The sequence below is a fragment of the Lipophrys pholis genome (genome assembly GCF_963383615.2).
Source record: "Lipophrys pholis genome assembly, chromosome: 3".
Classification (NCBI taxonomy): domain Eukaryota; kingdom Metazoa; phylum Chordata; class Actinopteri; order Blenniiformes; family Blenniidae; genus Lipophrys; species Lipophrys pholis.
Window position 1 is genome coordinate 1,826,410 of NC_137627.1, and position 18,298 is coordinate 1,844,707.

Genomic DNA, 18,298 nt, shown 5'->3' on the forward strand with positions numbered 1-18,298 from the left:
AATATGATGAATAATGTGGGGCCGGGATAGAGACGAAGGTGAGGTGAAGAGCTAATGTGGCTTGTGGCTCATGTTCAGGTGTGTGACACCTGGGTGAGCAGACCTGCAGAGATCGCTGGAACAGGGACAGGAAGTTCTGGTGCACCTTGTGCATCGTCCCTCCGAGGCCGGGGAAACTGGGCTGAGCCTCCTGGAGAGCATTATTCTGCAGCAGTCGCCTGGGACTCGCTCAGTGCCCCCTGCCTTCGTAGAGATGAGCTCGGTTTTCAGAGGTCAGGCTCTGTTGCCTGCGCCGGGTCAGTCCTGGAGGACCAGTGGGAGCCACAGTTTATTTTTAAACCTTTCCGCTGCCGTTGCATAATTGCTCATATTGGATTCATTGCTGGTGCCTTTTTGAAGCTCCTTTCTGAGTCATTCATCTCATGTTTAGAGCTCGCATTCTTCTGTACCTGCAGGGTGGCAGAGGTTACCTGAGAACTGACTTTTAACTGCCAATTTATCATTCTTAGAGAATGGGTTGACTGCAGCATTATATCTGATTATGAGCATGCTATTAATCACAGAAATAGGATTAGAACGTATTCAGAATCTTACATTGGACATGGATTGCTTGTGTGAGCTCATATTAATTAATTATAATGATTAAATGGTTTGCCATCAGAGTCTGCATGCCCGCTTAGTCACCCAGATGGAGAAGGACATCCGTGTGGACCTCGGCTTCAGGGGGACCCCCATGACAGAGGAGCAGCGGCGGCAGTTCAGCCCCGGACCACGCACCACCATGTTTCGTATCCCGGAGTTCAAATGGTCAGCCATGCACCAGAGACTTCTCACTGACCTGCTGTTTGCCCTGGAGAGCGACGTGCACGTCTGGAGGAGGTGTGTGGAGTGATTTATGTTTGCTGCAGAGACAGACTGAAGGAGGGCAGGCGTGATGCAAAGCAGCCATTCTCACACTTACATCTGATGCCAGTTTTTTATAAATGCATTGAATGTGGCCCTTTAAAATGGTTTGTACTTACTGCATTGTCCGGTGATTTATGTGACAAATGCTCGCACCCCATAATAATCTCGTTTTTTTTCCTCCTCTTTCCCCCGCAGCCACTCCAGCAAGTCTGTCATGGACTTTGTTAATAGTAATGAGAACATCATTTTTGTCCACAACACCATCCATCTCATCTCTCAGATGGTGGACAACATCATTATCGCCTGTGGGGGGATTCTGCCCCTTCTCTCAGCGGCCACCTCTCCATCTGTGAGTGCACCTCCTCAGTGCTCTGAAGGGGAATAATGCCATCTAGTGGTTCAGATTATAACTGCTCACAGTGACGACAACACACTATAAACATTTGGGAAATAAGGCTTCACTCTGCGCCTATTTATGTTGAGAATATTATCGGATATCTACTTCCCTGTGTCTAATTTGTGTTTATTTTTATTAGTCTATTGCAATTATCTGATTCAATCTGCAGCCCTGAGTTTTATTTATAGATATACATTTTTTCCGTCATTCTTTATTTCATTCAAAAGTAAAAAATAACAGTCTTAGCAACAAAACATCAAATTCAACACATTTTGAATGAAAAGGAGCAGAAGAGAAAATCACTCTTATATCTGCTCCTTTCAATACCTTTACATCAGTCTGTTAATGTTCAACATTCTAAATATTTACAGATTTTTATATATTTTTAAGCATTCTATGTGCAGTATTTATAATACACAACTAAAGAAAAAAGCAATTTTCACGTTTACTCAAATCAAATATCAAACATCTCGTATTGTTTATATTCAAATCTTATTTTCATACTTTTTTAACATTTCAAATTTTATGTGTTTCTTGAATTGTTGGAGAAGTTCTGACTCTTTTACTTCTCAGAAGATCGATTGATCGATTGATTGATTGGTTTGTTTTTCTTTCTGTGCATGTCTAGAATGCAAAGGTGAGTAATCATTCTATTTTCAGTCTCTTCATTTCATTCTGTATTCCTAAATACATCTTAAAATGTGCTAAAATGGGTGCAGATGGGTTTCTTATGTACATTCATCTTTAGTAAATCTTTGTGTTTGGACACACTCGCCGATCTGTTTTCATGCCAAACCCTTAAAAAAAGCAGATTTTTGCCTTCGCTGGAGGCATCAGTTCAAAACTTTCTGATCTATTATCTGTTTCTACAGAAACTGATAATTCTATTGATATTATTTGGAGCATATTCACTCTTATGTTACTTTGACCTGCCATTGTGTATTTATAACCTGAATTTAGCAGCATGTGGCCACATTTCAGATGTGTTTTTAGCTATTTTCTTCACATTCTATTGCATGTTCCCGTTGAAGAATAAACACATGTAGAGGCAGACACATGCAAGTGTTCTTTAGCACTGTTCTTCTATAAATACTGTTTTCCCTTTGTGATGGTGCAAGATGGAGCTAGAGAACATTGAGGCAACACAGGGCATGTCCTCGGAGACCGCCATCACTTTCCTGTCGCGGCTCATGGTCATGGTCGATGTCTTGGTCTTCTCGAGTTCGCTCAACTTCAGTGAGATCGAGGCCGAGAAGAATATGTCCTCCGGTGGACTGATGCGTCAGTGCCTCCGACTGGGTGAGACCACCTTTGTGTGTCTGGTGGTGGACAGGCGGACGACCGCTGAGAAGAATTACAGTATATTTCTGTGATGTTTGCACACTGGAAAAATTAGCAAATTTGAGCAAGCGGCGTCAGTACTTTACTTCACACATTGTTGTGTATCCTCTAATCCCTGAAAATCCCCTGTTTGATCAGCAAAGCTAATTAATTTAAGAATCCTCTGCTAATTGAACAGTGAATCGGAGGCTGTGCAGTGAAAAATGGCCGTCTTTAGTTTGAAATACACAGAAAGAGCAGAGAGAATCATCTGCAGCGCAGTCAGGTCCTTTTACCTCTGTCGTCACTGCGTCTCGTAGGACCCTAACCCTTTTGTCTGTTTTTAATGTGTCATTTCATATGAAAGATTTCCTGTTCAAAGCAAATCACAGTTCTATGCATAATGGTTGAATTGTGGACTTAACATGGTGAAATGTAATATTTTGGTTGAATTATGAAGTGAGACTTGGTCAGTCTGTGTGTGTGTGTGTGTGTGTGTGTTTGTGTGTGTGTGTGTTTGTGTGATCGGTGTGATTGGTTGTTGACTCTGAGTCGTGCTTCGGGGGGGGGGGGGGGCAGCAGCACTGAGACTTCACACTGTCCTGCCTGCAAACGTACAATCTCTCATCACGGGCTGGAGTGTGAAATCAGTCTGGCTGCTGATTTTACTCTGGTGCTCTGCGCTGTCAGCCCGGAACAAATAGTCATCAGAGATAACCGATTAGTTTTAAAGAGGTCATGCATGTTATCAACATTTAATTTCCATTTAACTCTGAAATGAGTCTATCCGTGTGTGTGTGTGTGTGTGTGTGTGTGTGTGTGTGTGTGTGTGTGTGTGTGTGTGTGTGTGTGTGTGTGTGTGTGTGTGTGTGTGTGTGTGTGTGTGTGTGTGTGTGTGTGTGTGTGTGCGCTTGCAGTGTGTTGTGTGGCTGTTAGGAACTGCCTGGAGTGCCGGCACAGACACACTGACAGGGGAAATTCTTCCATTCTCAACAACAACAAGACTCAGGAACTCCTGCTGAATGCTCTGACCTCCAGTAAGGTAGGATGTGATATTACAACCCACTTACTTTGCCTTTTTTCAATTATTATTATTTTTTTTTAATAGAGCAATTCATTTTTATTCTGGTTAGAAATATCTGATACGCGTCGGCATTTCCATCCTTTTACGAACACCAAGGATTGTGAGGAAAGAAAGTGAAATAAGGCTTAACTGAGCAGCGTAGCTTGTCATGTTGTGTTATCTCTGCTTTAGACAGCCGTACAGACTGTCCCTTGTAACCTGTCTCCCATCAAGGACCCTGACCGCCTCCTGCAGGACGTGGATATTAATCGACTCCGCGCCGTGGTGTTTCGTGACGTGGTGAGTTTGTTGGCGTGAGAGATTGTGTCTGTCATAAACACCTCACTGCAGGGAGCAAGGACGGAAATGGGATCTTTGGAAAGACACAAACACGTGTACACATGTACACATGTACACATGTATGCATGCAGCTGCAGCGAAGTACGTGTGTAACGACGGTTTTGTGATTAATTCTTCCAGGATGATAGCAAACAAGCCCAGTTCCTGGCGTTGGCTGTGGTCTACTTCATCTCGGTCCTCATGGTCTCCAAATACCGGGACATCCTGGAGCCGCAGCGGGAAACCGCACGGAAGAGCAGCCAGTCGGGCCGCGGCATTCGCCAGGAGATCAACTCACCGACCAGCACAGGTGCTGTCGCCCAAGCTCTGACTTCCTCCGCTCACTTCATCATAGTTGGAGGTGACTGTGTCGGAGTTCTCACTCCTCTCTCTCTCCTGGCGTGAGGGAAGCCCTGCCTGCACTCCACCGACTCACCGATGATTTATTCATGAGCTCTGCTAATTGCACTGCACAGAATTAAATTGTGGGAGCAAACACGCTGCCGCCGAACACTGTGGTTGCGAACTTAAAAATGCATCAACGGTCTCTGAAATAAAAAGGTAGTGTATGCCTCAAGTCATGAATCATACATTAAGGCAACATGAAAGGAAATCAGCGGCTGCCTACAAAGGTTTAATGCAATGCCTGCCGCAGTGCCAACTTGCCGCTATGAAATGCACAAGTGAGCACACGTTATCACCTTTCATTCAGACGAGCAAGAAGGAAAAAAAAAACCCCGGAGGAAGAGGGAAGATGCCAGAGGAAATATGTAAGCTTCATGTAAGTAGCTTGAGACACACAGAGGATGAAGAGGGAGAGGATGAAGACTGCGGTGGCGTGCAGGCCGGCTACTGTGGGTTTTTGGGGCAGTGGAACCAGGCTTGCTATTTTCAGCCCCATCTGTCAGTGCCCATTAGGCAAGCAATCCACCAGAGGAGAATGGGATCATAGAGGTTGCTGGGAGAAGAGAGGCACACTGCCGCCTTCATAAATTTCTCCAGAAAATGGGGGAATTTTCCAGACGGCATGTGGCAGACGATTGTCTGATGGCCCGGGAAGCCAGACGAGTTGCTGGCTGAGTCCTGCTGACCTCGTTAGAGGGCGTGTGATGAATATTAATATGGCACGTAGGTAATGACTGGGTCAACATGAACCTGAGTCCGACTGGAAATGCACGTCTGCAGGTGAAACACAAAGGGTTAAATCTGTGTTCTAAACAGACCCAGTACGACATTATGATGGACTTGTGTATATTGAAAGGTGCATTTTAAAGCTTCATGTAAAAAAAAAAGAAGCTTCTCATTCAAAGTATTTATCTCTGGTTTTAGACGGGGAGACGCAGAAGAAGGAGATTCATGTTTTGTTTGTGTGAACGGAAGATAACGGAGAGATAATCTCACTGGAGGAAAACAGCTTTTGGAAAGAGATCTGAGAGGCATGGCGCTCTTTCTGCTCATCCAAAATGCACTTTTTTTTTGAATAAGAATCTAAAAATGCTGTTTTATAGACACATTATTTACTTTTACTAATCTTGACAATTAATCAAGTTTCATGCGTTCATCTTTTATACGGCTTATCTAACTTAGAATTCTAGGCAGTTGATGCTAATCCCAGCTGACTGTGGGCGAAGGAACGGTGCATCCTGTACAGCTCACAACACACACACACACACACACACACACACACACACACACACACACACACACACACACACACACACACACACACACACACACACACACACACACACACACACACACACACAACCGAACATGTAAACTCTACAAAGACTCGAAACCGGGAAAATTCTTGCAGTGAGATGAGAGGGCTAACCACTGCACCACTGTGCAGCATGTGAAATAACTTATACATGTATACAATCATTAAAATAATATGTATTTATATATATAAAGTGATAATTACAGCCTCCATAGGAGAAACACTCACACTGTGTTGAGGTTGTGTGTTTCTCTGACTTATAAGCTAAAATTACAAAGAGTAAATTTCAATTTGCGTGTAATGCATCTAAAATATATGAAGGTCTCACATTATTTGCATTGAATTATAGTGGAAAAAAAATCACTTTTAAACTATAATGTATGTATGAGATGAACCTGCATGTTTGGCTGACTGTGGATTCTTGTGTCTTGTAGAGATGCCTTTAGTATTCGACAGCAGTAAGGACCACCTCGTGTCGGCTGAAGACCTCCACGTGGAAATCTCCCTCCCGCACACGGACTCCGGTATCGGAGAGGATCAAGTGGCCAACATGCTGAATGGGTCCGACCTGGACCACAGCCTGGGAGGTCAGATGAGCGAGTTGATATCGACGCTGTCCTCGGAGGTGAAGAAGTCGCTGGAGAGCTTGACGGAATCCCCCAACGCGGAGGGGCTGAAATCGGCCTCCTCCATTTCCAGCATCAGCCAGTCCAACAAGGGCATCAATGTCAAAGAGATTCTGAAGAGCTTGGTCGCAGCACCGGTGGAAGGCCTGGAGGCTGGACTGGAGCCAGTTTCCTACCCGGACCCTGCAGTCAAGGCCCAGGCCCAGGCCATGCTGCCCATGCAGTTCCACTCCTTCGACAGGTGAGGAGAAGGAATCAGTTCATCTTTTCAGCCGCTCTCATAGCAGCTATAACGTCACAGTCACAGGATATATTAAAAGGTTCAGTCTCCGGGAACCAGGATTCCTGCAGGAGTGTCTTCACAGCCATGGGAACGAAGCTGTTCAGTCTGTTGGTGTGAGACCTCATGACTCTGAGTCTGCCGGAATGGAGACTGGAGAATGGAGAATGTCCTGATTGGTCATCCCCCTTGTTCAGCAGAGGTGGAGGGACTTTGTCCCGCCTCAGCGTTCTCGGAAAAGGGAGACGCTGCCGGGCCTTTTTAGGCTCGTGGGTGGTGTTACAGTCCAGCTCAGGTCCTCTGAGATGTGAAGCCGGAGGAATTTAAAGGTTGTGACCGGCTCCACTTCTTCCCTATTGAGGTTCAGGCCTGAGTGAGGTGTGGTCCTCGACTTCTGGAAGTCAATGATGCCTTCTTTACTCCTCCTGGTGTTGGGGTTGAGGTGGTTGTCAGTGCACCACCGGTGCTTGTCTGGAGCCTCGTCACTGGAGTTGATCAGGTGTTGTTACTGCAAACAAACAAAACAAAACAGACGTTTATATTTTCACAGAAACCAAATAAGTATTATAGAAAATGACCACACATTTTGACGGTTTTCTCGATGGTTTAGAGACTCTGGAGCGTCTTACAGGACGAGTTTGGTCCTTATGTTTGACACTCCTGCTGTCGCTATTTTTAGCATGAAATGAAAGAAAACCCACAGCGATGTTTGTTAAATGTTCTATTTAAGCTGCTGTTCCTCGTCTGCATACATGTTGAATTCTTCAGTGTGCTTGATGCACAAAGGGTAGGTAGTTAGGTTTGTTCATTGTTTAAAAGTGATTCTACCTCCTCCAGAATCGTAACTCCTGTTTCTCTTTCATGAAGTATAAATCTGAATAAATGTGATTTGACCATTCGAACCTTGAAAACCTTCAGGTGTTTATCCAGCCGGGGACCAGATAAGAGATTTGTGGTGTTTAAACAATCCAATATGCATCACCTATTAACAAAATAAGTTGTATTTTTGCCCTGTTTGCCTGTTCTGTGAATGTAGTCTTAGACAGAAACAAGAAATGTCTTTTTACTCTCAAATATTTAAACTTACAAGAAAATTTATATTTGAATTAATCATCTGTGCTTTAATCTGCGGTGAGGAAAGCTCCAAAACATTTAAATGTGGTAGATAATCTCTCCAGTGACTCCAAACTGCTGATGTAAATCCTCCCAGTTCATCTGTATGTCCAGTATACCGCTAATGGTTTCCAAGTAGTTTGCAAAACATTATTCATTATGAGCGTCTTGTGTTGCGCTCACTCCCCAGAGTGAGAAATCCCAGTGTTTGAAAAGGTCTCAGAAGCCCCAGTTTATTTACATTCCTGGATTAGATAAAAACCGCACAGTAATCTGTCTGGATTTCGATGTTTACAGACCTGCTCCTGCAGATCCTGCAGGGATTTCAGGCTTCAGCTCCCCCTCATGCCCGCTTCCTATGAGAACGTTTCTAAAATCCTATCTGTTTGCTTGTTTGCATGTTAGAAGTGCAGCTTTCCTCTGGACACTAGATGTGGTTCGTAGCAACAACAGGGCCTGCCGCTGCTGGGCTGCTCAATAGGGGGAGAGACGGAGGAGTGTGTGGACGGAGAACAGCCGGGGAGGGGGGGGGGCGGTAGGGGGGCCGGGGGTGTCTGCGGGTCTCCTGGGCGTTGATGACAGATTGAGCAGAAGTGGCCACGCACCGCGGCCGGCCGCCGGCCTCACCCTCACAGCCGTAATGGGAAGTGGCAGCCTGAAATGAGCCGCCACGGCAAAGTGTATTATTTTTGAAATGCTTTCACACAAAGCCTCCTGACCACATTTACAACTTTGTTTCATGCTTTTCCTGTCAACCCCCCCCCCCCCCCCCCCACAAGCCTCTATTTGCTGTGTCTAATTGTTTGCCACCTGCCAGCGAAATGAGCTGCCAAGTCATGGACGGGCCTTTCATTTGTCTGTCGGGGCAAAAATAGATCAGGAGTGACAACATCAAAAAGAGAAGGAGGCTTAAAGGACCCTGTACTTTCATACCTACGTTCCCATTCCGCCAATGGGAATACAGTGAAGAAATGCCTCAATAGCATCCTCATCTTCCTCCTCTTCCTCCTCTTCCGTCCGCTCCAGTGTGAAATGGTCCCGGTGTCGGACTCCTGTGGTATCGTACGCAGCATCCATCTTCAATATCTCCTTTTGATATTTTATTGAAAGGAAAAAAAGGCTATTAGATTCTTCTTTTTTTTGTATTTTAGGTCAAAAAAAGGAAACATTTCTTTGGTCATTCTTTACATTGCAGTCGTCCCCCCCCCCCCCCCCCCCCCCCAGCGACACATTAATATTCATCCCCAGATTAGTTCTTGCTTTATTCTACGCAACTCAATTAAGACAATCCTATTAATAAAATATGCACTAGATAATCTATACATGATTCATGAGCACTCAGCCAATGAATAATTCATTAAAAGAGGTTCATGTTTTATCAGCGTCCTGTAGATCTGCTGTAACGTCCCGGCCGTGCCACAGAGGCTGCTCCTCATGCGCACATTGGATGGATTTGGGAAGGCGAGATATAAAAAACTCACGCCGGTTCCTGCGATCACAACAAGCCACTGATGTTCTGAAATCTGTCAATGAGGTTTCAGAGAGCAGTTCGAAGATCTGCTAAATAAATGATAGTTGTCATCAGTGTGCTTCAGAGCACGGCTGTATCCCCGGAGAGTTTAATATTTCAGTAAGCTCTCCAGCTTCCCTGCTCTCTCTCTCTCTCTCTGCACCCCCGTGTGATTGAGCTCATTTTGATCTGTTTTTATTTTGTATTTTTCCCCGCTGGTTTGGACCTTGGCCACAGGACAACACTGTGTCAGATAATATGCATTATATATATTTTTTTTAAGTAGAAAGAATGCAGAGATCTGATTCATGCAATGAATTCAGCAAAAATCAGATTCAAAGTGGAAAGAAATTGATAAAAGCTGCATCTGTGTGCCGGAAAAATCTGGTTAGTTTCCCATTGCATGTTTCAGCCGATGGATTGTGTGATAGAAAGCAGCAGTACTACACAGTATTACCACAGTACTGTTTTGTTTTAGGGAGGATTTCTGGAGATTTGCTTCAGATGACAACAGGCTTAGCCGGTGACAGAGCGGGAGCCTGGCCTGTGTCACCCAGAGTGACTGCAGGAGCTCCACCAGACTTTATCTAGAACCTTCACAGGCCCAAAGGCCGACTGCAGACCCGATAAGGACGTGGTCTCCTTCTCCTTCCTGTCTGCGAGCTCCTGCTGGGCCGTTTTAAATCCCTTCGCCGACCAGATGGCTTCTGCTGGTTTGTGGTGCCTCTTCTGAGGTCACGCGTGTGATTTCTATCTCAAAGATTTATTGATAAGCCGTTTCCCCTTCTGGTTTTGCACCGTGGGGTAGTTTCTCCTGTAGCTTTTGTAAATAAAAGAGAAAGCACTGGTATTTTGACTTCCCTTCTTGAGTCTAATATGCATAGATATTCACTTGTACGTCAGGTGCTGCCTCTTGGATATTTACCGTTTTATATTTTGCATCTTTAAATAGGGTGAAAAGTAAATGTGTATCCTGTTGCTCCCCTGACCTGGACCCCGCGGGTCCCGACTGAACCAGATCCACCACCAGGGGAATCAACGACAACGATACGATCATTTAATCACGCTTTAAGTGGACCTACTCTGCCACTGAAATACCAGCGTAGAAAAAGTCCAATTCTGACACCACATTTATGGAGCTCATCTGCTGGATCAGTGAGTCTTGGCTCGGCGGTTCCTCACTTTTCTTTCTTTGGACTATTTGATGAATGACGTCATCAGACCGGGAGAACCTCACAGGAGCTGCAGCTTCTGAGACGCTCCGACCCGTTCCATCCTTGTGAAAGTCACTCAAAACCAAACATTCTGATTCATTAAATGTTTGCATGCGTTTTCATATATTCCACAAACAGGTTCCAGGATAAAAAAAAAAATTAATGAAATAAAAAGCTAATCTGTGTACTTTACTTCACCTGTATGTGGTCCTAATCTTATGGCTGACTGGTGGAGACTTCTCAGGCCTGCAGATCCTGACAAACAATATATGTAATAATTATATGTGGTTTTGTTGGTTTGAACTCAGAAGCTGTTCAGATGTATGTTTACATGCATCAGGGCACCACTTTAATAAACCGCTCACTTCTAAAGTATCTTCAGATTTCTTTCAGATTAGATTAGATTAGATTAGACTCTTTTAGGATCAGCAGATGTAACAGGACTTTGACATGACTCATTCATCTGAAGGACATTTCAGAAACATACAAGCTCGGCTTTTCCAACTCCAGGATTCCTTCAAACGTCGAATCTGACAGTGGATCCATATCACACCTCTTCACTCAGGAAAATTCAGTTACAATCCCAAATAATTCTGTTGTTAAAGAGCTTCTATGTTTTTGTTTCAGTATTAATGATGAAGATACCTGGACAAAGAAACATGAAAACATTAAATCTCACATGCATTTTTTTTTTTGTGACGATATGTGGAAAGTTTGATAAAATGTAAAGAAAATGTAAATTTTTATTCTTCTGGAAAAAAATTTTTTTTTTATATATTATAGAAAACCTATTTTAAGTGTCCTTATGACTTGATTTATGTTTGGCAAACTGTTCCCATGTCTGCTTGATCATCTATTGTTGAGCTTAACTATGACATTTACACAAACGTGAGGTGAGGTGAGGCGAGATACGATATGACAATCTCTAATTTGTCCCACAATGGGGGAGTTTTGCGTTTCACCCAGTTGTAGCCTCACAGATTGTTAAAAATGAGTCCAGAGTGAAAATGTCTGAGGTTCACACATGAAGCTGTTCTGCACCTCGGAGGTGTTTGTGGTTTCTGGCCCGGTCTTTTCTCCTCTCGCTGTTATATAATGTGCAAAACAGAGAACGTGCACCCATCCGTCCCCATAATCCTAATCTGTGAACTTGGTCTCCGTACAGTTTGAGTTTCTGTTTGAGAGGAGATGTTGTGTGTGTGTCTCCTGCAGGAGTGTTGTGGTGCCCGTGAAGAAGGCCTCCCCCGGCAGCATGGCGGTGAACACGTTGGGGGGCAGCAGCTCGTCGGTGACCACCGGCAGCACGCCCAACATCTTCGCTTCTGCCTCTGCGACGCCCAAAAGCATGATCAACACCACGGGTACGTCTGAGTCCAGATCAGTGAGGAACACGGGACAGCGGCAGAGACTCTGTCCTTTCTAATCAACATTAACTGCTTCAGAGGAGCTTTACACAATGGAAAACAATGAAAAACCTTATTTATGTAGAATCCTTCATTTGGAAGTTTTTCACAGGAAATTTGAATCATTGACAAGACAAAGGACAACCTTTTTTATTATCATGTTTTACCTTTCTTTGCCATATTATTATATTTGAGCTGTTTCTAGGTTTTACATGGTTCTATCTGTTTCACCTTGTTTCAGTCTTAATGCTTTCCTAGACGTAGATATCTTTATGACTGATCTCCATCTTCTCGTAAATGTTTATGTATATGTATTTCAAGAATAAATGTATGAATTTGTTCCATTTGAAAGGCTTTCCAGACTTTTTCAAGCCACATATTGAGCTTGGGGCTCTAATTTTTACCATTTAATTGTAATTGCATTTGACTGCTGCTGTTGTCAGAATTTGTATACCTATTGGTGTAATCCCAGGTCGTACAACTCTTGGATCTTTTGTAGTATTTTGACTTTTTCCCAGACTTTTTGTAGTTTATTGCATTTCCAAAATATATGCATGTGATTCCCTTTTTCCTCTCCTCCCTGTGCACTCTGAGCTCATTTTTATCATTAGTGTGGAGTATTTAGTGTGGAGTATTTCTTCCATACATAAATCCTTCTTAGTCTACCTTTGAAATGCCTTTTCTTTTGGTTTCCAGTTAAAACTTAAATCAAGGCATAAAATAAAAGCAGTTACGAGCTTAAATTCATAACGTAAATAGATTTTACATTACCTCATGTTATCAGCATGCACCTGCAGGATGTTGCTGTCACCACTAGATGGCGATATTTACCTTCCTTTAAGTGTGTCGTTGCTCTTTGCACTGCTTTGTAAAACCCACTGACTTTCAGCTTTCACGTTTCTTCTTCTATTTGAAATTCTTCTGAATTATATAGTGAAATCAAACACCTTTTTCAAAGAGAGGATGTGTTTGCAGTCTGTCGTCCCTCTACTGTGTCTGTGCTGAGGCCGGGGGCTCTGGAGCTTTCACCTCGGTGGGGGCTCGTGGAGTTTGGACCTCTGAAAGGACCCACCTAACACCAAGAGCCATTAGAAACTCTAACACCGTTTTAATGTGCTCTATTTTCTTCCTCGGAGCCCCTGAGCAGGAATGTGGGAAAGGCAGTGAAAGAACTCCTTTTTTAACAGTTTTAACCTTTTTTATACTTGAAATCTCACTGGATTCATTTAGTTTCATGGAGTCAAAACATCCTAATTTAGGCTCTGATGCATAAACTGAATGCAATACATGCAAGAAGAAAAATGATCCAGATGACGTTTTCATTCTTCTTTCTGTCATTTTCCCAAATAAACCAGTTCCACGTGTGACAGATTCGGCGCATGTGTGGACAAACGCCACGATCTGTTTGACTTGGTTAAAGTTTGTGCTGAAGTCAACAATCAGAAGCCAGATTGTGGCGGCGTTCTTCTTCTTCTCTCAGTTATTTCAGCCCGAGTGCCACCCCCTACAGTCACGGTGTTTCCAAAGGAATGCCAGCCAACGTACACACAATCATCACCAAACCATAGAATATTTAATTCTCACAACTTTTAATGTTCCAGGAGTCAAACAGTGTGGGAATATTTGACTTCAAATCAGCTACACGTCTGTATATGTTTTTAAAAAAATAAGTGAAAATGGATAATAAAAAAAAAATCTAAACATTTGTAACCAAGTATGATGGATGGAAGTGAACATATTTATAGATTTATTGTGAACTAACAATAGTACTTTGAAGGAACATGTGAATATAATGGAAATGATTGATTAATTAAAGCATTAAAAAAAAACAGCTTATTCTGCACACAAAACTACTGCATGTGACACTGTTTTAATATACGATCAATACGTCTGCAGAGTGATACTCGCTGTTTTTGTCAATAACATACTGTAAGATGGTGTTACTCAGAAATACACAGGCAACCTTTAAGGGGGACGAAAGCTCAAACACTGTGGTGAAATATCTGTGATTTTGTGTTGCTGTGCCAGAGATTTCAATGTTTGAACAGCAAGTATACGTGTAACTTTCTGTTTCTACATGTTGTATGACGCTGTACGGGGCTCGAGGTTGTTTCCCCCGACATTGACGTCGCACTTTTGTTTGCGTTCCCTCATGAAGGAGCCACCGAGGCGGCTGCGTCCACCTCCTCGTCCTCCAGCTTCGTCAACGGAGCGACCAGTAAAAACCTCCCGGCCGTGCAGACGGTGGCGCCCATGCCTGAGGACACAGTAGAAAATATGAGGTACAACAGAGTTTCTCTCCTCACTCAGCTAGTGTTTAATGTATAGATATATATATAAAAAAAAAAAGGCATTTATTCATCTTATTTTTCTGCCGAAGTTTAACATTTCTTTAGAGTTTCAGTTTATATCTGCAGTTTCTTCTCTTGTCTCACACACAAAGTGTTTGATTTGTTTACTTTGGTAAAAGTTTGGTTGTTTTCTTACATTTGTGTTGCGACAGTTGCGTCTTTAAATGTCTGTGAGTCCACCTCTCTCTCTCTCTCTCTCTCTCTCTCTCTCTCTCTCTCTCTCTCTCTCTCTCTCTCTCTCTCTCTCCCACTCTCTCCCACTCTCTCTTTCTGTCTATCTTTCTCTCTACTTATGGTTCTGTCTGTCTCATATTTCCTCACTCTGGCCCTCTCGTTCTCACTCTGTCCCTTTCTGTCTCTTCTCTCCCTCTTTTACTCTCTAGTATTCCACCTCTCTTTGCATGTCAGTTTATCTCTCTGTCTGTCATTCACTCATTTTATCTGTCCATCTTTCCTTTACTCTCTCAGTTGCTTTCTTGCTCTCTTTTTCTGTCTTTCTCCTTTTTGCTCTGCCTCTCTTTTCATCTCTGTTTTTCCTGCTCTCTCTCTCTCTCTCTCTCTCTCTCTCTCTCTCTCTCTCTCTCTCTGTTTTGTGAGAGGAATAGAGATGCAGTTGCCATGGCAGCAGTAACCGACATCACTTAGCGTATCAGTGGAGTCGATGATGGTGGCGTCTCACTGCAGAGCCTGCTGATACTCGGCTTGTATTTCTGAACGGCATAGAACGTGAAGTGTTTGTTTGCTCTGGTCTGTTGATTCTGAAAAACCTGTGTCGTTTCTCCTCTGATGTGTTGAAGATCTCAAACGTTCAGCCGCCGTGCGGGAGCTACCTGTGGTGTCTTTGTCTCTTCATTTCAGTGAATCGGACCCGGATCCAGTCCGAGCCTTTAGCTCTCAGACAGCATTACAGGCAGCCTCCAGAGGTCTGAGGCAAGGACCTGTACTTTAGCATCCTATTATGTTTTTGTTGTGTTTTCCCAGGATCCTGATGTCAAATTACACCAATACAAAGTCAAACCTCTCTGTGCCCCCCCCCCCTGGTAACACATCACAGCAGAGAACGCGTCTACGCGGCTCTTAACAGCATTAAACCCTCCTCCTCTGACGTCTCTGCTACAGCACACATATTCTCATGAATATCTGGCTTGGTCTGCGTCCTCTGAATCCTGTTGGGTACCCTCTGCATCGACATCAACTGTCTGGTTCTACTGCTGTTCGCTGTTTGTACTGGGTCAACTCACCCTTTACGTACTCATGGAATTTAAAAATGTGCCGCACGTATTGCATATAAATACAAAACTAAGCCTGAAAAAGATCATAGAAGCGTGACACAGTCTTTGTCCTGTAGGACATTAGGAATTACAGGAACAAGGTTGATGTGGGAAGCTGCAGGCAGACTGGAGTATTTCCAGAAAGATGAAGCAGCGTCTCCAGCAGGAGATTCGATGTGACGGCTGCTGCTTGCTGACCGACCCGTCCAGTCCTCTGCAGCAGCAATAAGAGAGGAAGGAGTAGCTGCAGCGCCGCTCCAGATCACGAGCTACTATCTGTCCATGAGGAGACGGATTCTTGCTGTTGTCGGTGCCGACAGCCGTCCGATTAGTTTGTGTCCGGTGTTTTCTGCTAAATGTGTGGCACATTTTGTTATTCCATGAGTGTAGAACCACATAACCCATCTTCTTATTGGTGCTGGGATTCAGGTATAAGGTTTATTTCTGTGCTTTCTTTTCGGCAGCATCACAACCAAACTGGAGAGAGCTTTGGAGAAAGTGGCGCCCCTGCTGAGAGAGATATTCGTGGACTTTGCACCGTTCCTGTCGCGCACCCTGCTGGGCAGCCACGGCCAAGAGCTGCTCATCGAAGGTACACGTGCCACGTAATGCACTTCATCCCCTGTCCGGCCTGTCCTCCTCCAGCTGCCACGTTGATGGACGCGTGCACAGAAGCAGGCGGTGACAGTGAAGTGACGATTGTGCAGCCGGGGGTCTGTCACAGTCTGATTAGGCGTGTGTTCCCTTTCATTCATCTTGGCTGCGCGCGTGTTTGGTTTTCTCACTCCACATCTTGAGGATTATTCCTGGATGTATTTTTAAACATCAACTGTTTGAAAGTCACAACAAATGTCATTTTGAGATGAATGTTGAAATAATTGGTGGCCTTTGCCTCGTGTTTCTCGTATTTTTAGTGCCAAACTATGATTCTGTTTGCAAACTCTCCCATTGCTTCGAGCTCGAAGGGAACTTATGTTTCTGTGGGTTAAATATCAACATAAAGTTATTTTTGCAGTGTTTTCCAATAAAGAGGAGACGGTTTAGATAGTAATGTTTCGCAGAGATGTGTACTGAGAGTATTACTAACTCCATTTATGATATGCATGTGAAGGTGACTTGTAATGATGCCATGCAGGCAAAACTAAAGTCAAGACTATAAGAAATGTTTTGGTTGCTTCAGTAAAAGCCTCTAACTCAGGGGTATCTAACATAAGGCCCATGGGCCAAAAACATTCCACAAGACACTTCAATCTGGTCAAACCACCAAGCAAAATGTGAACAGACAAAGAAAACATATTGATTTTTGATCTTTATTTTTGACAACACTGCGCTGATAATACAACATTGTATGTTAAAATCTGACACCATGGATATTTTATTTATTTTATTATATTATATATATATATTTTATTATGTTTTATTATAGATTACATATTTTCCTTGCTTTTAATTGATCTTGCAGTCTCTTCTGAATCCCTTCTATTAATTGATTTTTGTTTTCATGCAGTTCTGACATATATACCACTCATGTTCCTCAATTTATTTGCTGTAACACTTCGATATGTGTGATAATTTCTTCTGATCACTCTATATGACATACAGTAGCAATGTCAAGCAGAATATTCACCTGAAAACGGGGCCTGACACACACATTACCCTCATTTAAATACACGTCTGTGTGTGATTTCACTCTTGATGTTATTATTCCACTCACAAAATGCAAAACTGAAAACTCAATCTATCTGCACTTTAGCACACTTCATGCTGGGACTTAGTAAATGAGGCCTGAGATTGTCCTCAACACTCTGCAGATGCTGTTTGGAGATCTCACTATTGTCAAGGACACGTTATCTCTTTTCATAAATATTACACTCTTGGCCAGTCATCCGGTGCTCAGTGTGTTTGTCTTGGTTCCACACGTCATCTTATCTGTGACGGTCCAGCTTGTTAGTCACCTTGTAGAGACAGGCAGTGACCCTGCTCCTGTCCAGCAGCCGGAGAGAATAACACTACAGAAAATAGGAACATTTCATGAAAGAAATAATCCATCATGGATCAAATGAATTTTTATGGTGAATAAACTGAAGCATAGCGGCTTACAGAGGGCTTTGTTTATTTGCCTCTGAGGTAACACAGTAATAGCTGTTGTTGATATTAAAGTGACGGCACTGGAAACTTGGAATCACGATTGCCGCAGCCCAGGCTTCAAAAATCCACAAGACTTCGGGTTTAATAGCTTTAATACGTTTTTAATTTAGACGGCATTACTTTGCAATTTGCTAAAGATCAGTGGTGACTGGTTTTGTTGCTGTGATTGCAGGAGTGTGTGTCTCGCTGCACTCAGTCATCTGGGGTGAGGGTTTCCAGCTTTTCTCAGGTTGGCAACTTGTGCCTAACCTCAGGGACTTTGTGTGTGTGTGTGTGTGTGTGTGTGTGTGTGTGTGTGTGTGTGTGTGTGTGTGTGTGTGTGTGTGTGTGTGTGTGTGTGTGTGTGTGTGTGTGTGTGTGTGTGTGTGTGTGTGTGTGTGTGTGTGTGTGTGTGTGTGTGTGTGTGTGTGTGTGTGTGTGTGTGTGTGTGTGTGTGTGTGTGTGCGTGTGTGTGTGTGCGCTCGGCCACTTTATCCCTCTGGCTTATTTTGGCCGGCATTCACCGGAGCACTGTGCCACAGCAATCAGCGCAGGCATGTGTGAGACTCGGTGTGCAAAGTAAATGTGTGTGTGGTCTCCGGTTTCTTCACTCGTAAGCAAAAATATAAAAAAAAAAAGAAATAAAGAATAATCTCTG

General features: G+C 43.5%; 1 protein-coding gene across 3 annotated transcripts in view; it reads left to right on the plus strand.

Annotated features, from left to right (window-relative positions):
• Window positions 1-18,298, plus strand: part of LOC308107712 (neurobeachin-like) — a gene marked incomplete at its 5' end in the record, with an annotated part of 250,933 nt that overhangs the window by 117,390 nt on the left and 115,245 nt on the right. The window contains 10 exons of one of the 3 annotated variants that reach the window (XM_080460195.1): window positions 662-879; window positions 1,102-1,255; window positions 2,422-2,602; window positions 3,541-3,665; window positions 3,879-3,986; window positions 4,167-4,335; window positions 6,180-6,612; window positions 11,701-11,849; window positions 14,050-14,173; window positions 15,978-16,105. In XM_080460195.1, the coding sequence (XP_080316321.1) occupies window positions 662-879; window positions 1,102-1,255; window positions 2,422-2,602; window positions 3,541-3,665; window positions 3,879-3,986; window positions 4,167-4,335; window positions 6,180-6,612; window positions 11,701-11,849; window positions 14,050-14,173; window positions 15,978-16,105 (1,789 nt within the window). Of the gene's footprint in view, window positions 1-661; window positions 880-1,101; window positions 1,256-2,421; window positions 2,603-3,540; window positions 3,666-3,878; window positions 3,987-4,166; window positions 4,336-6,179; window positions 6,613-11,700; window positions 11,870-14,049; window positions 14,174-15,977; window positions 16,112-18,298 lie in introns of all 3 variants that reach the window. The other 2 variants (XM_080460196.1, XM_080460197.1) reach the window with 2 other exon arrangements.